At 35.8% G+C, this 25,072-nt stretch overlaps 2 protein-coding genes across 2 annotated transcripts in view; one reads left to right on the plus strand and one right to left on the minus strand.

Moving 5' to 3' along the window:
• The window catches only part of LOC129262314 (myosin-11-like), a 33,239-nt gene extending 26,784 nt beyond the window's left edge, over positions 1-6,455 (plus strand). Inside the window, exons 29-32 of the mRNA XM_054900418.2 lie at positions 1,199-1,359; positions 1,840-2,042; positions 2,480-2,558; positions 3,689-6,455. Of these exons, the coding sequence (XP_054756393.2) occupies positions 1,199-1,359; positions 1,840-2,042; positions 2,480-2,558; positions 3,689-3,742 (497 nt within the window). The 3' untranslated portion in view covers positions 3,743-6,455. The remainder of the gene's footprint in view (positions 1-1,198; positions 1,360-1,839; positions 2,043-2,479; positions 2,559-3,688) is intronic.
• Positions 5,574-24,060, minus strand: LOC129262313 (uncharacterized). The gene is made up of 6 exons (XM_064099962.1): positions 23,959-24,060; positions 20,833-20,891; positions 20,235-20,324; positions 19,706-19,833; positions 17,917-18,076; positions 5,574-9,157 (listed from the first exon to the last, which is right to left on the minus strand). The coding sequence occupies exons 1-6, from the start codon at positions 24,023-24,025 to the stop codon at positions 7,541-7,543; spliced, it is 2,121 nt and encodes a 706-aa protein (XP_063956032.1). The 5' UTR covers positions 24,026-24,060; the 3' UTR covers positions 5,574-7,540.
• Between the last annotated feature and the right edge of the window lie 1,012 nt (positions 24,061-25,072).

The raw sequence follows: 25,072 nt of genomic DNA on the forward strand, positions 1-25,072 counted from the left end.
TTCATTTTTCTATGACAAATGTTAAAAGCTACTGAAATCCTTGCAATGAGTTTGTCAATGAACATCACTGACCGGCTGCTTCCTGAAATGCCCCACCTTCAGCCTGGCCAGACTAGATTAATCATAATTTGTGCAAATATTGAATATAAATGAACTACACCTATAATGGGCAGACATGTCATCAATCAATAACTGATCTTTGTGAGTATTTACATGTACATGTACTTGTGGCACCTTTGAAAATGAAGTGTTTCAGCATTAAATAGGATTTGAGCATGCACCCCCTGTTGTACTCCGTTTCTCCACTTAATGCCGCTTCATAATGTTTTGTTGTTGTTCCTGTCACAGTTTGTGAAAGTCTGAAGGCCACCGTGTGCGTGACCTACTTTTTTTTTTTTTGGGGGGGGGGGGGCTACGTAAAATGTGAAAGATAACCAAGCATGTTGGCCCAGTGGTTTGAGCACTGCCTCATTTTGGTGTTTGATCGCTGACCAAGTCAGTCATACCCAAGACTTTTAATATAGGAGCCTGTGCCTTCTAACCTGGTGCTCAGAATTCAGAATGGAGATGGGCAATAATAACATGGGAGAACAGTACTTGTAGATAAGAGCTGACGTAACTACCTTGTGTAAATGATATGTTATTATTATTATTATCATTATTCAGTGCATCCCACGGAAAAGGAAACCCGGGATTCCCGGGTTTTTTTTCCAACATAGCCAAATTTTGTGGTCTTACTTTCTTCATAAAATTCAGCTTTTCTTCTTCATTTTGATATCAAATATGATCTTAATATTTTATGCATAGATGAGCAAGAAGAGTTTGAAAATTCAATGTCAAAAGTAAGTTAAGCAGAAAAATTAATAGAGATTTGTTAAAGATGAAATGACCATGCATAAGAAAGTAATATAGTAGCTCATTAGGATATTTGTTTTCTTTGTTAAATTTCTGTCACATGCCTGATTATTTATTGTTTTAACTGCAATAAACAATTCAGTATTTGGTCTCAAATGAAAGAAGGGGTTCCAATCTTACTATTAATGTTTACTTTATTATCGAAACTTATACAATGTTGTGATATCTAACTCTACAGTCAGGTTTCTTTTTTTTAATGCACTCTATAACCGACATTCAAATTTTTTAAGGCTAATTGACAAGTAAATGTAACTTTCCTCCTATCATTTTTTGTCATCGACAGAGATGAATGCTGAAAGTTCTCGTTCTCATCTTGTGATTGGGGTCATTATTGAGAGTACTAATCTCGGGACTGGAGCAGTAGTGAAAGGCAAGCTCACCCTGGTCGATTTAGCTGGAAGTGAGCGTTCAGCAAAGACTGGGGCCACTGCAGAACAACTGAAGGTATGTTGATTATCTCTCTGTAAGTGCATCTTAATCATAATGTTTATTTTTTTATTTTAGTTTTTTGGGAGGGGGAGGGGGGTTTACAAAATATGTGTGAGAGATAATTCAAGTTTTGTTCAGACGTAGCATGACAAAGTTAAATAACACTTTTTCTGGAAAAATACTGGTATATGAAATTGGCAGATTTATGAAATTTTCCTTTGCTATATAGTGTCAACTTTTTGCATACATGTAGGTCTGCCATGATTTTTTTTTTTGTGGGGGGTATTTTTCATTAAATTCGCTGTTTTCATTATCGATAATTTGCTGGGATTTGCCTTTAAGTTTATATTATTGATATTGATAACTTGCATAGTTTTTGCCATTGAATTATCTGTGCTTAGAGAGGGAATACGCATGTACTGCTACTACATGTCCCCTGTTCGGAACATCAGCGCCTTTTTATTAATGCAATACATGTCCTTGATCTTGACACAGGAAGCTAACTCGATCAACAAATCTTTGAGTGCTTTGGCTGATGTGATCTCAGCGTTGTCCAGCGAGCAGTCCTTCATCCCGTACAGAAACAACAAACTCACTATGCTCATGCAAGACTCCCTCGGTGGCAACGCCAAGACGCTCATGTTCGTCAACATCTCACCCGCAGATTACAATGCAGAGGAAACCGTCATATCTCTCACGTGAGTACATGTAGAACTTGTTTTGAACCAGGGATGTATTAAGAACACAATAATGCTACAGTTCTCAGACAAATATGCTCAGACAATCAAAATAAATAATTTTATTCATTGAAAACAGCAGTTTGTAACTTGCAATTGATAAGAAAGCTTTTGAATTGATCAATGGTCATTTTATGCTTTGGCCAAAAATCTTTTGAAGCAGAGCATCTAAAATACACAAAAATAGCAGAAGAAAAAGTCTGAATGTCAATCTTATCAACCTCTAGGAATTGATACATGAATTCTGATCGGAAAGATGGCATTATGAAAGAAAAATACTACTGTTGCCAATTTCAAGAATGAAATATGATCAAATGTGACCTAAAAATATTCATTGAATGAGTTGAAGCAAGTTATGATTAAACATGTATATAACTCATGTTTTTATTTTTGAACAGGTATGCATCCCGTGTGAAGCTCATTACCAATGATGCATCAAAGAATGCAGACAACAAAGAAATTGCAAGACTTAAGGATGTAAGTTCTTTTAATTTTAGTTAAGGGAAAGTAGCAGGACGGGGTCTTCGGGGAGGGGGCGGGGGGGAGGATATGTGTCTTGGTAAAATGGTATTATCCATTTAAGAGTTTACAGGAATTTCAAAGCTACATCCCAGGTAGGAAGGACTTTCCAAGGAAATTGATATACTTGATATACAAGGAAGAATGTACTTGGTGTTTCACAGCGTCAAGTGCAACTTTACGTCCCGATGCACACATGATAATAAAAGCACCATGTCCCCATTCACATATATCACCAATGTGATGATGTGTTTTATACTTTACAAAATGGAATTTAAGTTTGACTTTGAGTCACACCTGTGAAACACCCCCTGGATTTTGAAGTAGACTAGGTACAAATAGCACATTTTTTTCAAATAGAGGGGGCTCGGATGATAATTTTCTAAGATAAGCTACATGTATATTACTATATTTGTTCAATGGGTGAATCTCAAAAATATACTAGGTGCGTTGCTTGTACCCCTACTTGGATCTGCCACTGTCAATCCAAAGAATATATGTAATCCCCTTCGACCAATTAAGGTTATGATTTATAGAGCACAGGTACATGTATATCAACCTTTTCTTGTGAAAAAAGATAAATGTGTTGTTTTTCAAGTCATCGCTTGGCAAGTATGAGGGCAATGTGACTTAATATTTTGAATGCAAGAAACGTTACCAAATATTCTATTAGAAATTTTGTTATAATATTGATTGGCCATATTGCCCCTTTCACTTGCCAAACGACAAAATGTCTTTTTGCATTATTCTCATCAGAAGATATCAGTATAGGTCCCTTTTTTAATAAATGTTACGTAAAACAAATGCTGGGATTCTGCACCATATAGTAGACTCTGCTAAAGTGGATGTTAAAGTGGACATCTAAATCAAAGCATGTTTTTCAGACCAGAATATGCATATGTGTAATTTACATCTTTGAAGTCGAGTTTTGTACAAGTCAAAAAGATTTCTGTGGTTCCAAAAGATTTTTGTATGGGGAGAATCACCTGTGTAAACCTCTCTCAATTCATATATTATGATTTTAGTTGCTATCTGGAATACAAAACAGAATATAATTTTTATATTTTTTTCCCTTTCTTTATTTCCAGGTCATTGCCAAACTCAAGAAGGGAGAGACAGTGGATGAAGACGATATGGAATAGTGCTTTAAAACAACTGAGCAACGTGTAAAGCTGATTCAGAAGAGGATATGGGTGGGTTTGAAACTTCATTCAGGTTGTGAAGTTATGTCAGTCCAACTGCAAGGGTAACATGAAATGAGAACATCATGACTCGAGTCAATTAGTTTAAACACAAACGTTCTTTGTATGCCGAAGCATACAAAAGCTGTTTGTGAGTTACCCAAGACCACGTTCTAAAGTGCTCTGAAATTAGATTTTTGCATCTGTATGGAATTTTTTCATCAAAATCTTATCAGGGTTTTTTAAAGGAAATTTATTCCACTTTATTGAAAAACCGGAGGAAGGGAAAAGTTGCTCTACAACTGTGGGTGTGTTTCAGAAAGAGTCAAGTGTGAATTCCTGATGCACTCGTGATTTTTTTTGGGTAATCTTATTGATCAGTACGCAGCATGATTTGACCAATGCAATGATGCCTACTGTGCCGCGTGCAACTGGGAGTTTAAGTGCGACTCTAATTCACACTTAAATCTTTGTTACCCATCCTAATTTACACGTGTCCTTCACGGACATGTGTTAGTGATCGGCTCAATCACAAAGATCAATTCACACTTAAATCTCTGTGACCCCCAACCGAAACCCTCGGTCTTTGTTAGTGTGGAAAGTCATGCATAACTTATGAACATCTTTTTGGAATTGAGAATGTTCAGCTGTTATTACTGTCGTAAACTTGGTTCCTAAAGAAACTTCAAACTTCACAAGGGCACTGCACAAATTCCACTCATTCAAAATGAACAATATTTTTATGCAGGCTAGCTTTAATAAGCTTCACGAGGCATATGAGAATATTTGAGAGATTGGTTCAATCACAGAGAGGTTATAGCCCTTCACATCAATTGGTTTCAGAATCCAATGTCACAAAATGGCAAAAGAAACACCAATGAAATTAAGTTGGGATTAAACAAACTTCCTATTTTATTTACAAGTCTTTCACGGACATGTTTTAGTGATTGGCGTAATCATAAAGAAGCTCCAGGAAATTAACATCAAAATTTTAAATGAGTGGAAAAAATCGCACACAATCCTTCACCCTGGGGATGTCCCGGTAAGCGGGGGATAATCAGCCACACACGGACAAACACTGTGTTAGATTGTACCCTGCTTATTGGGAAATGCCCCGGGATCTGTGTGTGGCTGTGTGATTGTTTTGATGATTTTAATGATCTTTTTATATCTATTGATTTATTTCAATGAACAAATTATGAACAAATTACTTCATATTGCTATTTCTTTTTTGATGCAAATAATTTGTGAGTGTAAAAAAACATACTTTATAATCATGTGGAAAATAAGACAAATGTATTCAGTTCAATAAAATTGTGCCTTTAATTTATTGCAATCTCTGTATTTTTAAATATACCTGTATATAAATCTGATAAAATTCATCTGTAAAATTAATTGCATAAATGTACATATATGTAACACATAAATTATATGTAAATGAAAATCCAAACTGTATGTACATGTGGAGAAAATAAATGATATTGAAAATATGAATATATATATAATCTATACAAAGAAATTGGAAACTGTAAATACATTTACATTGAGGAAAATAAAATCACCTGAAGTCTTTAATTAAAATAATGCATAGTATTTAAAAAAACTAAAGTTTAACATGAACATCTCACCTACAATCCATGAAAGGTTGACAGATCTTAATTAATATTACTGTGAAATAGACTATTAGTAATGTTACTTCAGTGGTAAAATGTATTGTTACAACAATCTGACTTATCAAACAAATTTTCTTTAATAGTAATAATATGAGCATGAATATATTTTTTATGTAATAGTAATAATAATAATATAAACATATTTATGTAAATGTACTTCAAAAATTGGTAACATTAATTCAGCTGTGCTGGCTTTGGAGCCATTATTGTATAGCCATTATCTTTAAAAATTGTTTTAAACTCGGAATCCAGTTAATATGAAATGAACAAAACAAAATCAACCAAATTATCTACTTCTCATTTGATGTAATCAATGGAAGTTAATTATTGCATCTAAAAGGAAATTTGGATAAGGAACAAATAAGAATGAATGTATAAAGTTCAAAGTATTATACATATAATTATCCTTATCAACAAGTAGATAATTACATAAAAATGAATAAAATTTGTATTCAAATAAATTAGATAAATTAGAATATACATGTATTCAAAACTGATCAGGTTTTCAAATAAATAGATATAATAAATGTTGAAAAGAATAAAATTAAACAAATATATTTCCTGAAATGCAATTATGAACATTCAATTATTCTACTTGTAGACATCTTTCTATGTACTTTTGAATGTATATTTTACATGTTTTCAAATTATATATTGTCATTTCAATGTAAAATGTTTAATTTCCGTCCATTTTTTTCAAACGAACTGTATTTCTGTTTTTATGCTTAATCAAATTCGTCCATGTTTATCATTCTTCAGTACTTTTCAACTTTTTACCTTGATTGTAAATGTAAAAGACATCTTTATATTGTGACAAATTTGACTTTTTGGTAGCACTATTAACTTGAATAGCAAGAATGTCGTAGAAGTCATTGAAATCAAGTGTGCCTTTTTGTGTGTCTTCATCTCACATTTCTTTTTGATAGGATGTTGCATTTTAGTGTCATGTTTTGTGCTATGAAGAAGACATCCAAATAAAGATTATTCTTTTCTACACTGTACTTACACAGTGATTGTCAGTTGTGTTTTGTACCATTGTATATGATGCTGTGTGATGGCTGTGTCTTGTGAAAATGGCTAGAATGTTATATCATTAAAGGTCAAGTCCATCCCCAAATAAGGTTTATTTGAATAGAGAAAAATCAATCTAGCAAAACGCCGAAAATTTCATCAAAATCAGATTTAAAATAAGAAAGTTATGACATTTCAAAGCACGCTTATTTTTCACAAAACAGTGATATGCACATTACAGAGACATGCAAATGAGACAGTCGATGTCCTTCACTCACTATTTCTTTTTTTTTATTGTTTGAATTATACAATATTTCATTTTTGATATGACAATAAGGACCAAATTGACTGAGCCATATATAAATAATGCTAATTTTATTTCAGGGAGGAATTTATCATTGTTTCACTTGAACATGAGAAAATTAGAATATTTCATATAATAAAATACAAAAGAAATAGTGAGTGATGACGTGATCAGTCTCATTTTGCATACCGACCAGTTGCGACTGTTTTGTGAAATTAAGCAAAACTTTAAAATGTCATAACTTTCTTATTTTACATCCGATTTTGATGAAATTTTCAGTGTTATGCTTGTTGGATTTTCCTCTTATTATTCAAATAAACTTTTGTTGAGGTGGACTTGTCCTTTATGAGTGAATTGTATTCAAATTAATTTACCACAAGTCCCATAATTCTCTCACTTTCATCGATACAAAAGAGTTTGAGAAACACATATCTGCATATTACATGTACGATTACTTTATTCTTTCCCTCCGTCTGTCTGTTTCTTTCTGTCCGTCAGTATTGCCGTCAAGATATGACATTTTCTCACTTTTCACCCCTTCCCTTTCTCATGCTAAAATGCCCTATCCAATTGTTTCACCCGGTATCAATTTCCCTTTCGTCCCCCTTTTCCCAGTACCATTATTGCAATATGTTGGTATCTATGTGCTGGTTTTTAAATAGTTATTTGATGTGAGTGAATTATAGCGACTTCGGTTGAATTCATGTCCATGTGATATTGACTGTCTGGAGGTTGGCATCATGCCATCTATGTCACCTAAGTAAGATTTCATCACCGACAACAGTTGCATGCTCTTCCAGTTACTCCATCGTCCTTGTTTTGGTGAGGATCGTTGGTACTTACGTTGCCCTCTCTTGAATGTTTACCTCGCAGTCTCCTACTCCTTCTAGGCTTCTTTGGTTTGCGCTCTCTCTTAGGTTTGTGGCGATGCCTTCTCTTCCTGCCCGAAGGATCGCTGTTTCCCCCTGCAAAGCCCGGTGGACTTGGGGATCGCAGAAGACGATTCAAGAAGGTCATGTCATCACCATCATCCTGGGCAAAGGTTCCGAGACCGTACAACCTCTCTCGCTCCAGATAACAGCTATCTTGACTTGATGCTGTGTCCCATCCGGTGTTGTAATGGACCTCGTCTTGGCTCGAGTCTTCGGTCTGAAGATAGTTACTCCCTTCAAAGGTGGTGGTTTCTGCAATAGAGGACATAGCTGAGAATGCAGTAGTAGAGAATGGGAAGTTTGGATTGTACTTTGGGCGACTTGACTTGAACTGCTTTCTGGAGGCACTGGGTGACTCCTGGTGTGACTTGGCTGATTTGTTGACAAATCCAGACGCACACTTGTCTGATTTGAGAAAGAGTTTGGTGTTGTCTTGTCTCGGAAACAAACGATTTTCTTGTGACCCACAAGGGTACAGACCTAAATAACTGGTCAGTGGTTTGATATTTGTAGACTTATCAGGATTTGCCTCTTTTTCCGATCTGCAATCCTGCGAATCAGGCAAGCTAAGAATGTCAAGAACCGTTCTCTCATCATATGACTTCCGCGGTTTGAGTTTAGCCTGGTTGGTATTTAAAACTTCGTCGTTGGAAATTCCCAAGGCATTCTTACAAGAGTTGTTATTGATATTACTACATGTATGTCTGCCTAATGAACTCGTCCCTCTCTTCATATTCAAGCCGTATTCTTTCTTCCCCTTCTCTGCCTTTTTTCTCATCTCACATCTCTCAGTCATAATCCCCGCCCGACACAAAGCGCTTACTTTGACAAGATTTGCGGACGATTTTGCTGGTCGGCGTCTTTTCTGTTTCTTCGACGTCGATGACGGTTTCTCTTCAACGATGACGAGAGCGCGCTCTTCGTCGTCATCATCATCCTGACTCGTCACGTGTTCGCTTCCTATTGCTTCTGTCTCGCTCTGCGTATTGCAGTCACTACTATCGCCGGTCATCGCACGTTCCTTAACTCCAATAAGGATGCAATGATTTCCGACCCGTTTTAACATCATGTCATTCTCCCTTGCTCCCTGACGCCGTGAGCGCTTTTTAATTCTCCCTCCCACCTTGCTCCCCTTTACATTACACGTATTTTCCCTTGAAAAACACGCATCACTTTTCCCCTTTTCTCCTCTACTAATTTCTCCAGCACCTTCTCCATCAGATACGTCACAGTTTGGCGCTTTTCGCTTCCTCCTGCCTCGTTTAGCAGAATCCAATTTTGCAGCAGTCAAGTCGCTATTGTCACTTCTGTCATTCACACCTACATTTTCAGTTGACTCGTCTTGGTGTTCAGTGATTAACACCTCCTGTGCTGGTGTGTCAAAGTGATTATCGTTTCGCATCTCGTCAGATACAGACCCATCCTCTTCGTTCGAATGATGAAGTGACGTTGGGATCTAGAGATATCAAAATAGATACATTAAAATAAAATTGATACAATTATTGCAGAATAACAATGAAAAAGGAATGAGGACGTATTACCACTTCTTCATGTCTCAATCAATATTTGTTTTTCATAAACAGTTTTTCTTGAAGAAATTGAGTAATTTCAGTTTAGACAAAGGAATTACTCTATCTGCATGGAAGTAATGTTGGCAGAGAATAGTCAGAATTCCCTTCTTCAAAGGCACACACTCGCAATTGCCTATTCAATGTGCAGTCTGTGAAAGTTAACCACCTGCTATTTTGTACAGTTTATGTGGACACTGGTGAAGCTTAATTGATACCTAAATTCGGTAACATTGGACGCTAACGAGTCAAACTGTTTTTTTAATACTTTTTTATAGTAATACAGTGTACATGCTTTTTATGATTATTGATTGGATAATTTTCTTCCCAAAAGTAATGGACGTTAAGTTGCCTTTTTATTGATACACTCCGTCCATCGAAGGTAACGGATTATCTATTTTATTTTTGTGTGTGTAAAAGAAGTGAGGAGTTGTCGGCTCATCCTTTCAATGTTTACCGCTCTTATTTCGTCAAATAAACCTTTCATTTCTTAGCGATGAGAGGAACGGATTCAATACATCTTTCAACCACTTGGATTCAAATTGCGTCTTCTGCTACATGAAAAATATTGGTACCCCCCCCCCAAAAAAAGAATAAACTACATGCATATGTTATTTTTTAAATAGAAATAATACTGCAGGCCCGAGTTTTTTGCGAGTTAGCGAGCAAAGTTTACATTAATTGAACGAAAAATAATTTAATAACTGACAAAATAATATATGAAAAGGGGGAAAGAAGTCGTTTTATTTTAGAACACGATTATCAGTAGCTTACATGTGGGGGCTTGAGCGCGCTTGCCTCCCAAATTTGTCACGACCAAGAACAAAAAAGAGAAAAGGGAAGAAAGAAGGGTGATATATAATATTATTTTCAGAATATTATGTCAAAATCTATCACAAATTTGGATTTTTGTAATAAAAATGTTGAATTTTTGCTCGTTCGCTTCGCTCGCAACTTTTAGTAAAGTTTGCCAGCCTATTCGCCATATCTAGCCCCCTCAAATTTTTTGGCTCATTACAAAGTATGTTAGGTTGTTCTATACCGTTGCAATCACTGAAGGTCATGCTCACTAACCCTCGTGTGCAGATACACAAATGACGGGATATGGCATGATTTTTCTGTTGCATTTGGTTTTACTCCTAGTAGACGAGCTACCTGTTCATGCATACCGTATAATATTGATTATATCATATTCTGCGATGCGGTTATCGGGCCCAAATTAACAGCATATATTATTTCTACCGCATACAGATGTTGCCTCGCTAATATAATGCTGGAGCGCCTATCAAAACAGCCAAGCTGAAGCCGGTAATAATATTATAGCAGGGCGCGCTTGGAGAACAGTGTTCAGAACTGAAGTGGCTGCCCTGTGTAAAAATGCCGCTATTAGTATCATCATTAATAATACTAGTAGACCGGCCAAAACGATTTTTTATACTTTGGACGGCAAAATTTGTTAATGCTTGCTAATGCTTGGCATCCCAGCTAATAGTCTTGCAAAAATACCTAGGAATAGCGTACGGCCGGATGCCAAGCGCAATTTTGCGTGAAAGTGTCATTTTTAGCGTAAAATCTGAAAGAATGTCGAAAATCACGCATTTTGATATTTTGACGGATTATCATCATATTTTTTATTATCTTTGATATGAAATTATTTACATTCAAAGTTTCAAATTATAAGTCTCATAAATATGCATTTTAAATTTGAATATTACAAACAAACATATGGCGCAGTGAAACATAAAACCGCGATTTCCTCAATATAAAAGTTCATAAAAACTATCAATAGTTTGAAGTTTTTTACGCAAATTAAATTCTTCGATTTCAATTCGTTTATCCATCGAATTTAATATTAAAAGAATTTTCAAGTAAGATGGAAAATATCTCATTTTATGTAATCCGAAAGGAGACAATGTGCATTTTACCAGGTGCGCATTTTGAAAGAAAAATTGAAAATACCGTACATTATGTACATAATTACATGTATAAGTACATACTAAAGCGAGTTTTTAATTACATGTATAAGTACACACTAAAGCGACTTTTTAATTAAATAGCACAAATTGTCAATTCTTTGCATCCCAGCTAAAAATCTTGCGGAAATACTGAGGAATAACGTACGGGTGGATGTTAAGTGCACTTTTGCGTGAAAGTATCATTTTTAGCGTAAAATCTGAAAGGCTGTCGAAAATCACGCATTTTGACCTTTGACGGGATTTGTAAGAAATTTTGATTCCCTTTGATATGCGATCATTTATATTTGGAGTTTCAAATTATAAGTCTACTAAATATGCATTTCAATTTGGAATATTACACACACATATATGGCAATATGACATAAAAATCTTGATTTACTAAAAATAAAAGTTAGTGAACACTATTAATAGTTCTAAGTTTTTTACAACTTAAATTCTTCGATTTAAATTGGTTCATCTATTGAATATCGATCGTTTCTAATGTCACAAGTATTAAAAGAATTTTCAAGTAAGATGGAAGATATATTTTCCGAAAGGGGACATGCAAAATTTGGCGGGGAGGGGGGGGGGGGCATTTTGAATGTAAAATTGAAGATACCGTACATTATAAACATAATAAGTACATACTTAAAACGAGTTACAAAATTTCTGGCTGCAACTGCCTAAGGTCATGTGTAGTGTCCGAAATGATTACATGGAGCTGAAAGTATCCCGTTTTCAAGATAATATACCCACAGGATTCTGCTCGCGATTCGAGTGTATATACTTTATTTTGGTTTAGCGAGATAGGCACCCTACACGGGATTACAAAAAGATGCCAAATAAATTTTCGACTCGAGCTTCGCGCTGGCATTAATAAATTCTAAGCAAGCAACCAGAGGACCGATGGCTTATTAGGTACTCTCCGAGGGACCTATAATGAGGATTGAAATGCCTTACTACCATTACTAGTAAGGCATTTAAATGCCTTACTTGGCACTAGCGCACCAAGTGGGAATCGAACCCAGGCCACCGGAATCCGACACCCCCTCACTACCGATTGAGCTATCGCGCCTTAGAATGTTTCGTTTCTAATAAAAAAAAAAGCCAGCTCGGCTTGTACTGGCTTTTTTTTTTAAACAGATACATAATATTCTTTACTTCAAAACGTCATCAAAATGTCCAGTTTACGGATGGGAATATAAAAATCAGATTGCGTTTTGCGCTCGCATCAATAGCCTATATATTATTTTTAAAAATATGTATTAAATGCCCCGTTTTCATGTCAGAATATTAAAAATTTCTGAAATTTTGAACATTACAATTAGATACGAATCATGTTCATGATTACACGAATTGTGTAACTTTCTAACTTTCAGCTCTAAATTTCATGGCATATACAGAAACTGCTTGTGCTTCGCGCTGGCATTATCTAAATAGGCTTTGTCAGATACACAATCGTGCTTGTGAGAATAAAGCTAATATGTACTTGATAAATGAATCTATTTTGGTACCCCCTGCAAAATACCAAGCACCGCCCCCGTGCTCCTCTGCTGACAAAAGCCTAGCTACGCTGCCGGTGAGCGAGCTGACTGACCAAGTCTTTTGAACAAAAGCCTTAATTTAGGGAAGAATTTGTGTTTATTAAGAAAAAATGTTTTAAATTACAATATTTTCATTCAATTGAGGTCATAATGAATAAATAAATATATATATATGTAAATATATAAATAAATAAAATAATAAATAAATGACCCCCTCCCCAACAAGCTTTCCATTATTTTGCTTCTGTTGTTTTATGCTTTTTCTTGAATTTTTTTGGGGCAAGTTTCCCCCTCCCCCTCTCTTCCATGCATCTTCCAACAAAAGGCTTAGGTCAGTGTCCGTAGCTCATTTTCTCAATTCTAGAATGAAAAGGCATTGTTTCATGCAACTACGGTCTCTTTATCAGTTAATTGAACAGTTCATTAGACCAGAAATTAAAATAGATCGGTCAATACTCATTTGCATGAGCTAAGAGTTTTCATACATGTATGTGGAGAATGATGTTTGAAATACCAAAAGAGTAGGTTCTTAAAGTTCACATTGTAATTCTTAAAGCTCATTTCATCACATGTATTGCCATGTTGGGAAATGCAGTCGTACGACCATTATGACAAACAAATCTAAAGGCTAATGACCAGCGTCCAGCGCAGATACTGTAATATATAGATGGTCGTACAACTGCATTTCCCAAAATGGCATTGGCAATACATACATGTATGTCCAGGGCTACCCAGGGTCGGGCTGTCCGGCCCCCGTCTTAGACTACGATATATAACAGCATGGACCTATGATAATAGGTATGGCCAAAGTTCAGTGACTCTAAATGACCTTTGACCTTGATCATGTGATCTAAAACTTGTGCAAGACGATCAGTAATACCTGAATACTCTTATAAGTGTCATTATTTTTTTTCTATACGTTCAAACTTATAATGAAATTTTAAAAAACGTAACATTGGTTAAGATTTCAAGGTTGATATGAGGCTCTTATATCGAAACTGCCGTCGCCTCCACCGGAAAAGTGGCCCCTTTTGTCCTGCTCTGCTATGCAGGCGAGACAAAAATTAGGTATTGCCTTGGCAACGGCCATATTTTTTAAAGACTTTGATAATCCAATAACTGAAGTAAAATGTCGATTGAAAGAGTATAAAATGCTAATTCAATCGTTTTATTCATACATGTATATTTTCTATGTTTTGGGATATAGATATTCCAATAAAATTAATGTTACCACGGTAACGGCAAATTAAATATCAGACCTATTTATGAATACTGCCACAGGTAGATTTACGTTCAGCACCAATTCATTCGCGGAAATAGCGAGAAGATCGAATTCTACAAAAGTAAATAAAATCCTATATAATATCATGACGAATATCGCACTGATTAATATTAGTATATAATTTATGTGCAATATAGATATAATATTGTGCGCTGTTTTTTTATCAGAAATGCGCATCCGATAAATGTACATGATTGTTATCTTTCGCATATATAACATAAAATTATATATCTTGCATCTTATTTCATTTTTTTTCACTATATGTGACATGACAAACAATTATTATGTATTTATATTCGGTTAGCGCTAAAATGGACGAAATTGAGATGCGGAACACAAACATTATACTATTGATAGTTTTCACAAACTATTATTTTTAGTAAATCACGATTTTATATTTCATAGTGCCATATATGTGTGTGTAATATTCCAAATTGAAATGCATATTTAGTAGACTTATAATTTGAAACTCCAAAAATAAATGATCGCATATCAAAGGGAATCCAAATTTCTTACAAATCCCGTCAAAAGATTTTCAGATTTTACGCTAAAAATGATACTTTCACGCAAAAGTGCACTTGGCATCCGCCCGTAAGTTATTCCTCAGTATTTCCGCAAGACTTTTAGCTGGAATGCAAAGAATTGACAAATTGTGCTATCCAATTAAAAACTTGCTTTAGTATGTACTTATACATGTAATTAAATACTCGCTTCAGTATGTTGTACATGTAATCATGTACATAATGTACGGTATTTTCAATTTTTCTCTCAAAATGCACATTGTCTCCTTTCGGATAACATAAAATGAAATATCTTCCATCTTAATTGAAAATTCTTTTAATATTTGTGGCATTAGGACATTTACTATACATTCGATGGATAAACGCATTTAAATCGAAGAATTTAAGTTGCGTAAAAAAACTTCAAACTATTGATAGTTTTCACAAACGTTTATTTTGAGGAAATCGCGGTTTTATGTTTCACTGCGCCATATGTTTGTGTGTAATGTTCAAATTTAAAATGCATTTTTTTAGACTTATAATTTCAAACTCTGAATGAAAATAATTTCATATCAAAGATAATAAAAAATATGATGATAATCCGTCAAAATATCAAAATGCGTGATTTTCGACATTCTTTCAGATTTTACGCTAAAAATGACACTTTCACGCAAAATTGCGCTTGGCATCCAGCCGTACGCTATTCCTAGGTATTTTTGCAAGAATTTTAGCTGGGATGCCAGGCATTAACAAATTTTGCCGTCGAATCCTTATCTAGAGCACTTTTTGACGTTTGGCCGGTCTACTATACTGCCTATAAATACAATGAGTATATAGCTATAAATTATAATTCAATTATCACTGCTGTTATTGAATTGACAGCTTCAAATTAAAGTATCTCGAAACGCCACTGACCAATGGTACGAATAAATGAAATGAAACAAACGTGAACATACAGTATCACCCTAACCAGTTCTAAAAACAAGACGCATATTGTGCATATAGAGAGACATTTTGTGTATTTTTTATGGCTGTGTAGACTTTTTACATGCTGATTGCTTCTGTGGATTTTTTTTCGAGGAGTGACATATTCATGTCACTTCACTGATACAAATAGTAGTATTCATGTAATATTCATGTAATTCATACTAAACTCAGCATGCTCAGTAGGACAAAACTGTACATTATTCGGTGCATTTCAACAGTGAGGATAATTTGTCAAATGACATGTATACCTGTAAAAGCAATCGCATTTTAATCCACAATTGTAATATGCCTCCTAGGATAGGCTTATTCTGCCTATACAAAGAATAAGAATGCAGTTCAATGCAAATATCTAGATGGAAATTGCATGATACGTGTATTTTTTTAATTTGATATTTCTCTGTTCATTCTCAAAATTTTCTGCGGGCCTTTTTGTTGTTGCTCTTTTTAATTCAAATTATAATGTCCATGGCAAAATCAAATCTGATTGGATTAAAGGCCGAGTGCTTGTTTTATTATGGTGTTCGATTGTGATAAAAAAGGAATAGCCCGACAACTTGAAGGAGGTTACCCGCTCTTCCATTCAATACAGTTATCAATAGTATCTTCGTACATGGTGGCTCAGTGGTAGATGAACGCAAGGTCGTGGATTCGATCCCCAGCAGAGTCATACCAACATGACCAAGGAGAATAGCTCCCAAAATCTCATTTCTTTTTAAAGTCAAAATAATGTCAACACCACCATTTTGGGGAGCACTTTCACGACCCCTTCCCCTTTTATGCAGATTCTGTCATATTTCGCCATAATTTTAACTTGTCTATAATTCCAAATCTCTGTATTTAATAAACGAATGTTTACATGTATGTCATGACTTAAGACATATGATTTATACCATGACCACGTTGCGTTTTCTGATACTATATTATTTTTGTATTATATGTACTAGTGTGAAATATGTAAAATAAAGATAAATCAAATAACAAGTGGAACGCCTCTGGCAGTCTCGCCTGCATTACGCAATTTAATATAGCAGCAGTGCTAACTTTGAAAACTACTATAAAATAATCATTCACAAAAACACCATTCATATGGTCAAATACACCCATGTCCACATTTCATTCACTTCTATCCATAAACTTTCAAAGTTATGATGGCACTTCAACAATTACCCCAACATGGCCTAAGTTTATTGACCTTAACTGACCTTTGACTTGGTTTTGTGACCTGAAACTCACAGGGAATGTTCAGTGATGCTTGATTACTCTTATATCCCAAGTTTTATGAACTAGATCCATAAACTTTCAGAGTTAGGATGGTAATTCAACAAATACCCCCAACACGGCCAAAGTTCATTGACCTTAAATGACCATTGACCATGGTCATGTGACCTGAAACTCGTACAGGATGTTCAGTGATACTTGATTACTCTTATGTCCAAGTTTTATGAACTAGATCCATAAACTTTCAGAGTTAGGATGGTAATTTAACATATACCCCCAACACGGCCTAAGTTCATTGACCTTAAATGACCATTGACCATGGTCATGTGACCTGAAACTCGCACAGGATATTCAGTGGTACTTGATTAACCTAATGTCCAAGTTTCATGAACTAAATCCATAAATTTTCAAAGTTATGATGGTAATTCAACAAATACCCCCAACTTGGCCAAATTTCATTGACCCTAAATGACCTTTGACCTTGGTCATGTGACCTGAAACTCAGGCAGGATGTTTACTAATACTTAATTAACATTATGTCCAAGTTTCATGGACTAGATCCATAAATTTTCAAAGTTATGATAGTAATTCAACAAATACCCCCAACTTGACCAAAGTTCATTGACCCTAAATGACCTTTGACCTTAATCACGTGACCTGAAACTCGAGCAGGATGTTCACTAATACTTGATTAACCCTATGCCTAAGTTTCATGAACTAGGTCTATATACTTTCTAAGTTATGATGTCATTTCAAAAACTTAACCTTCGGTTAAGATTTTGAAAATAATTTTCCCAACATGGTCTATGTTCATTGACCCTAAATGACCTTTGACCTTAGTCATGTGACCTGAAACTCAAGCAAGATGTTCAGTAATACTTGATCAACCTTATGTCCAAGTTTCATGAACTAGGTCCATATACTTTCTTCTAAGTTATGATGTCATTTCAAAAACTTAACCTTAGGTTAAGATTTGATGTTGACGCCGCCGCCGCCGTCGGAAAAGCGGCGCCTATAGTCTCGCTCTGCTATGCAGGCGAGACAAAAATCATCGTCATTTATCGTCGGGGGGGGGGGGTGGAAGTCATTATTCAGTTTTATATCAATTTCAGGGGGGCATGGCCTCCCCCTCCCTTTTCAAGGTACGCTAGTGTGTCTTACCTTTTGATACATTTGTCTGCTCAGGCCGAATTCTAGAGATGGAATTTCATTTGTGTCCTCCATGGTATTTATTGGCATTTCGCTAATATTTGAAGATGGGCAAGCACTTCTCTGATTATCTTCTATTATGCCTTCATCGCATATTGATTTCTTTGTAGGCCTGTGAAAAGTGGAAAACGGGGGTGAAACATGTATATTTGGAAAGAAATTCTCGAATTTCTCGGAATGGACCCAAAAGATGCAAACTTTGCAGCTACTTTCCTCATTTGGTTCATTTATATTCCCAATTTATTAAAACATGTTATCACGATAGAAATATTACTTTGTGATATCATACTTTCATTGTATTTTGTTGTAATTTGTGAACGGAAAATGAATAAAATCTAATCTGATATTTCACCAATACCGATCTGGTCACATTCTCATCAGAAAATTACTCCTCGTGTGATTTAGACCGCCTTTTTCACGCCGTACATGTATTATATCTTCAAGATATTTTTTAGATAACGGCCCTCGAAGAAATAAAACAATCACCTTATACTGCATATCTTGACTAATTTTCACACAAATGTGATGACTCGATCACTTTTTAATCTATTTTGGCATTTTAAAAACTCTAAAGCTACATGTATTCTGATAAATAGTATTCACTTATACTTTTTTTTTTTTTTTTGGGGGGGGGGGGGCATAATAAATTTTCTAAAATATCGTCGATAGTCACTAACGATGCAATATTTTAACACAGTGACAGTCTACAGCGTCGCTGCACACCCCTAATATAAATGCATTGCAATCTCCGAGAGAGCGCCGCACTCTGAAACTTTATTTGACGACACCAATTATAAACAGATCCTATGGGAGTCATTTCTCAGTGAAGGCAGTAAAGAGGTGTCAACAAAACGGCCATGACAAATTGCCTTCGTAGTGGTTAAGAGTAACAGAAACATTCATCCACCAACATGTTTTCGACCCTTCATATATCGAGTGTTGTTGCGGGTACGTCGTATATCTACAAGCAGCTCCTCGTTGAGGAAAAAACTTCATATTTTATTGAAGGAGCACCCCTATAAAAATGTAAGTAGGCCTCTTGTAATCAAGACATTTCGTTAATTTTTATTAACACTTTCATTATGCTGAAGTCTCATTTTCCATACGGTGCCACACGTCGAGTCGATGACAAGCTGTTTTATATATTTCTATTCACAGGAAAACGCCCTTTATTTTTTATGCAACGCTGCTTACAACATGAAATTTACAGCAGTTGTCTAACAGTTAAAAAAACCAAGTGTTTAACATATATTAAATATATGTTTTCAATGAATTATGCATGGTTGTTTATTAACAAATGTTGTAAAGTCCATTATTAGAGTAACCATCGAATAAACAATTAAACAGCTTTAATTTTTACAGTGTTCGAAACACGTAATACAAAAATCACGATTTAATTATTAAAAAGACATTTCTTCGACTCGCGTATGACCACCCTAAGGAAAATGTGACGGAACCATTAGTCATACCTCGGTGACTCGGTCACATTTGCTCTACGGCGGCCGTACGGCAAGTCTAAAACAGCTGTTTTATTCATTTTTATACAAACCACCTATATATCATGTAGCTCATACATAAAATGTTAAAACGTCTGTTTTCGACTCGCCGTACGGCCGCCGTAGAGCAAATGTGACCAAGGTATGAGATCACATTTTTTTCTGTCCATCTACATGTAGATCGTTACAGTTACACACGTACACGTAATGTGGAAAATGTCTTTACAGCTAATTTAGCTAATTACCACTTATTCAGTTCAACGTTCAGAGTGTGATCTTCATTGCTTTCCATGTCGTTTAGGATATCTAGAAATTCGAATCGGAGGCCGTCATATTCTCTCAAAATATGAAGTAATCGATTTTCAATGAGGATCTGTCAAATCAAAAACAAAATAAGCTAACATGTATTAATAACCAATTAGTAAAACAAATTGAGATGTTTGTTAAACGACATCACGATAATACTTTCTTTCCATGAGGGCCTCAGTTCTATATTTTGTCATCTTTTCTTGAACAGAAATGCTTTGTCATGTTTGTGAGAAAAGGCGACTTCGCCATTCCAACATATCCAATAAATAGCAAAGAACTTTAGAACTTGGTAATTCAAAAATGTGAACTGCTCGGAACTGTGCCAACCTGCATAATTACCATCATAATCATAGTGAACTAGTAGTAGAATATCACCTTTTGTGAATTGACCTAATATCTTGTAATTTACACCCAATAAATACATGTGAATAAAATGTAAATAATAATAAGAATGAAAATACCTACATTTTTATAGAGTTTCTCCTTGGACTTCGAAGTGTCGTACTGTACCAATAGCCCCACAACTTGACGGTAAGTTTCGTCTGGTATCGTATTCTTTATATAATCAAGAATGGAAGAGAAAAAAGAGTGGTCTATTCCGGGCCATATACTTACAGAAATAACAATATCATTAGTTGATAAAATCATTGTTACCCAAGAGGGACATGAATTATGAATTTCCATCCGCTTTTTATATAATTTTACAACTGAAACATTTAAGAGTAAAACCTTTAAAACCTGTCTCTTTTCATTTGTCTGTTTCTGATTTGTTAGAGAATTGTTCCCTCATTTTTAAATAGATTTTTACACCACAAACACATCATGCAACGCACACATCGCTGCTTTCCCTCGTGCTTATCTAACCCAATTTATTTCATGACTTCGTATAAGTCTTCCCAAGGGATTCGTCCGCAAAATAAAGAGTTTTCAATCGTAACATAAATATGTAATAAATATGACAAAGCCTCATCCCTTGTTAAGGCTAACTTTTTGTCATTAGTTTAAGATGTACACGTATAACTGCTTCGCTATCAATCGTGTCAATTGTTGGAGTGCTATTTACCTTTAATTTGTTAACGATATTGAGGATAGGTGTAAGGCTTTCACGATCTACACGAAAATCTAAATGAATATGAAAATAAAAACAGAAAGGACAATTAATGTTGGATTCCTTAGAAGAAAACGAGGAAACAAGAAAGATCGACAGCATAAAGGGAGGGAGAAAAAAAACCCTGACATCATGTAATTTGTATTGTATCTCATTCAATGTCTGAGCCTTGTTGCATAAAAGTTACCATTACATGGTAACTTTGCCATCCTATGGTAACTACCATGGTAACGATGATCAACAGCCAATCAGGATCAAGGGAAGTTACCATTGGATGGCAAAGTTACCATAATGGTAACTTTTATGCTTGGATTTCGGCCTACTTTTTTTTTTCTCAAACAATTGCACACCTAGTTACCAATAATGCACATAGCATTTCCATATTTAATATTTGAAAGCAGGATAAAAGAGCAATGTAGATTAAATGTCTTGCTCACGGTCATAGGTGCCGCGGCCGGGGATGAAACCCCGGACTTTCCACGTATAGCCAGGCGCCTTAGACAACTCGGCCACGGCACCTCCTACTGAATTTGTCAATCGATTACCGACACTCTGCTGTATTAAGATCGAGAAGATTAAGCTATTTTATTATAAAAGAGAGAAGACATTGTTTAATACATGATTGACAGGTTGAGCAGAGCGCATCTGTCCTGGGATTACAACAGTGCCCTCTAAAACAATTATTCAATTAAGCGTAGGTTTCAGTTTCAGTTCAAGCGTTTTCATTTCTCAGGTAAAATTAACAGTTAAAGAATACAATATAAAACATAACAAAAAATTGTATTTTAAGATTAAAGTAAATTGACAATAAAAGTTAGAAATATATACAAAATCAATAGTTTGATATTTACGCATGATGTAGAAAACATGAGCAATGAGACAATAAAAAGAAGTAGAGCTTGTAGAAAATTTAGCGCCTCTGAGAATAAATACAATTTTTAAGTCATATCGTCAAAAATGGATTGTACATGTATATATAAAATTATTTGCCATTATACATTGCCTTAAAAAAAAGTAAGAACATCAATATAAAGAGAAAGAAGTAAGGTAAATCGTGTACAAAATCTTGCAGGTAATTAATGTTATATCTTCATGTTATACCCAGCGGCGTAACAGGGGTCGGTGGCCAGGGGGGGGGGGGGGGGGGGGCAAGAGCCAAAAATTTCCCGGTCATATCATGGTATGAACAGGCGTAATGGTGTAATGAGGCGACTATCTTGAGAAGGACAGATATTGCGTATCGGGCAGAATTAACTTTTTAAAAAAAGTTGCGAGCGAGCGAAGCGAGCGAGCAAAATTTTTGATCTTTTTGATACAAAAATCAATTTTTGTGATAGATTTTGACATGATATCCAGATAATAATATATTTCACTCTTCTCTCTTTAGATTCCCTGTTTTGTGGTCTGTACGCCACTGTGAACAGGATTCTTTGCGGCAGTAGTGTGAAGAGTTAAAAAAAAAACGAGGGGCACTGTATAGCACATGTGCTAAAAAGGTGCTTTATATAAGTCCCGAGCGAGCGAAGCGAGCGAGAAAAAAATCACCTTTTCATGAGAATCTAAATTTGAGCTATTTTTTTACATTATATTCAGTAAATAAAATCATATTCTACACTTTTGCTTTGCTTATCTTTCCTCCTTTTTTATTTTTTTTCTTGTTTGTAGAACTTTTTGGGGCCATGACTCAACCCTTCCATACGCAGTGCTGTGCGGTTGGGGTCCGGGGCGGAGCCTCCGGAACTTCTTGATATCAAAGCCATTCAAACCTCGCAGATTGCCGCTATTTTAATCAAATCGCGGGCATATACAGAATATAGCTTTTACACAACACATTTATTCAACCCAGTTACGTAATGAACCAAATATTTTGAGGGGGCAAAACATAGCAATGTGGGAAAATTAGTAAAAAGTTGCCAGCGTGCAAAGCGAGCTGGGAAAAAAATGCCTATTGAAATTAAATTCTAATTATGTAATAGATTTTTCCATTATATTCAGCAAATAACACATTTCATTGTTTCCATTAATTCAATTTATACGTTTTCTCCTATTATTTCTTTTATTTCCTCTTGGGTTTGGAACCAAGACCCCCCCCCCCTCCCCAGCGCCTGTATGTCATTGATTGAACGGGGGCGTTATAGAGCCATTTAAAGGTTATAAATGAAGAACCCCTACTGCGTGGGGTCTTGGGCAAAGCCCCGGTAGCTTATTTGCATAAACTTTAGCAAGCTTATAGCACACTGTTGTTTGCAGTCCATCTTTCTTTCCGCTCTTTAATTTCAATCATCGGCAGCCCGGTCGTGTTATTATTTTGTTTTTCTTGTCCCTTATCTTTGTTTTCCAATTAAGCTTTTGACTAATTACATTCTACTTTCGTTTCCCGCTATTATTTGCCATTTTGTCATCTTTCAATTTATTTCCCACCGTGCTATTGCATTACATAGGCCTATTTCGGAATGATTTGTTCTTTCTCAAATGTTCTTCTTTCGTACATTTTCCGCTTTCCTTCCTTTTCCATTAAAAAAAAGTTTTTTCTTCGTTTTCTTTTCACTTTCCCTTTCCTTTTCCTCCTTTCTTTTCCCCTTTCCTTCCCCATTCCCTTTCCTTTTCCTTCCTTTTTTTCTTTTTCCCGTTTTTCTTTTATTTTCCCGGTGAAATCCGCCAGGGGGGGGCAACTTGCCCCCCTGCCCCCCCCCCCCCCGCCTGTTACGCCACTGGACTTATACCCCAGGGTCCAGTAACAAAAATCGCTAATCTTTGTATAACGGGGCACAGATCTCTTGAGGCGTACCATCCTCAATTGCTCTCGCCTATAATCTAGGCAGAGGCTTCAACTAATAGTAATTTGTTAAAATTACGAGTCTGATATTGGCACGCTAACACAAGTGATACGTCTGATGCGGCGAGACTACAAAGAGTGACTACTTTTATGTGATGTTCGCACCCAACATAGTCTCGCTGCATCAGACGCATTGCTCACATTTATATAATGTTCAGCAAAGACAATTAATAGCTCCAGCCTCCGCCAGGGTTATGGGCTAACAATGACCCAGGTTCATTCCTTCTCCCAAATGTTTGACTTACGGGGTGAAAACTTATGACGCAGCACAGAGAGCGTTTCTGCACTCATGAATTCTTTCTCCAGACTCATTGAAGAGGTTGAATGGTTGGCCTGTAGAAGAGTATGTTACTAGGAAGTAGAAAGAGAACGACAAAATCACAGAAAGGGGCGGGGTAATTGGGTTGATTGGATGAAATTACCATATCAGTGATTATTTCAAGAATATCTGTTCCCCAAAATAACAGACAAAAAACACACATTTTTTAAAACATCATATAAGTTAAACGAATAATTTATAACAAAAGCTTACATGAATCCATCTCCAACTCCAAGGCCATCCAAGCTAGGATATGGCCCTATTGCCCGGCCTCCAAGTATTTGAAACAAAACGATACCCTTGGCAAGTATTCCCTGAAATTAACCCCTAAACAAGTACAGCGATATTTTAATTGTTATTATGTCAGGGACGTTGGTTTACCTACATCATTGGGTTTAGTACGCCCCCCCCCCTCTCCCACACCTCGGGCGAATCGGACTCTAAACACGTAGTGTTGACTGTTTAGGCAAAAATGACATTCTTTATAGAACATTTTAGTCTTTTTTACCCTCGCAAATTTGACCCTAAACACGTAGCTTTCCTAGCGAAATAGATACCCTTTTTTCATTATTTTAGTGTTTTTGACACCCTTATTACGTTACGTACGTAACATGCCCTATCTGGAAAAAGACATCCCTTTTACGTGTTTTTTGGTCGCGCATGTATCCACTCGTCAATGTAAGTGGCCTCCCCGGGGACTGGACCCCTCCATCATACCCTGCCTAATTCCCTCTGGCTCTCTCCCCTACCCCCGCGCCTTCCTGGATCCGCCACTGACACAGTCAGGGTAATAAATCTACTCTACCGACGCGGATTGAAAGTTGGTCGTTAAAACAGACAGACACAGACACTGTCCATAAATTAATTCTGACATTATCAAACTTTATTTATAGACGAGATTTTTTTTAAAAGAAATATTTGATACCTTAAAACTTCCATATTTACTTACAGAATACCGCCTTATTCGAAATTCAGTTACTAATCAAATACGAAAAATATTTTGATTCATTGTCTAATACATGTAGATATAGCAAGGATAT

This window comes from Lytechinus pictus, chromosome 5 (genome assembly GCF_037042905.1).
Source record: "Lytechinus pictus isolate F3 Inbred chromosome 5, Lp3.0, whole genome shotgun sequence".
Lineage (NCBI taxonomy): Eukaryota > Metazoa > Echinodermata > Echinoidea > Temnopleuroida > Toxopneustidae > Lytechinus > Lytechinus pictus.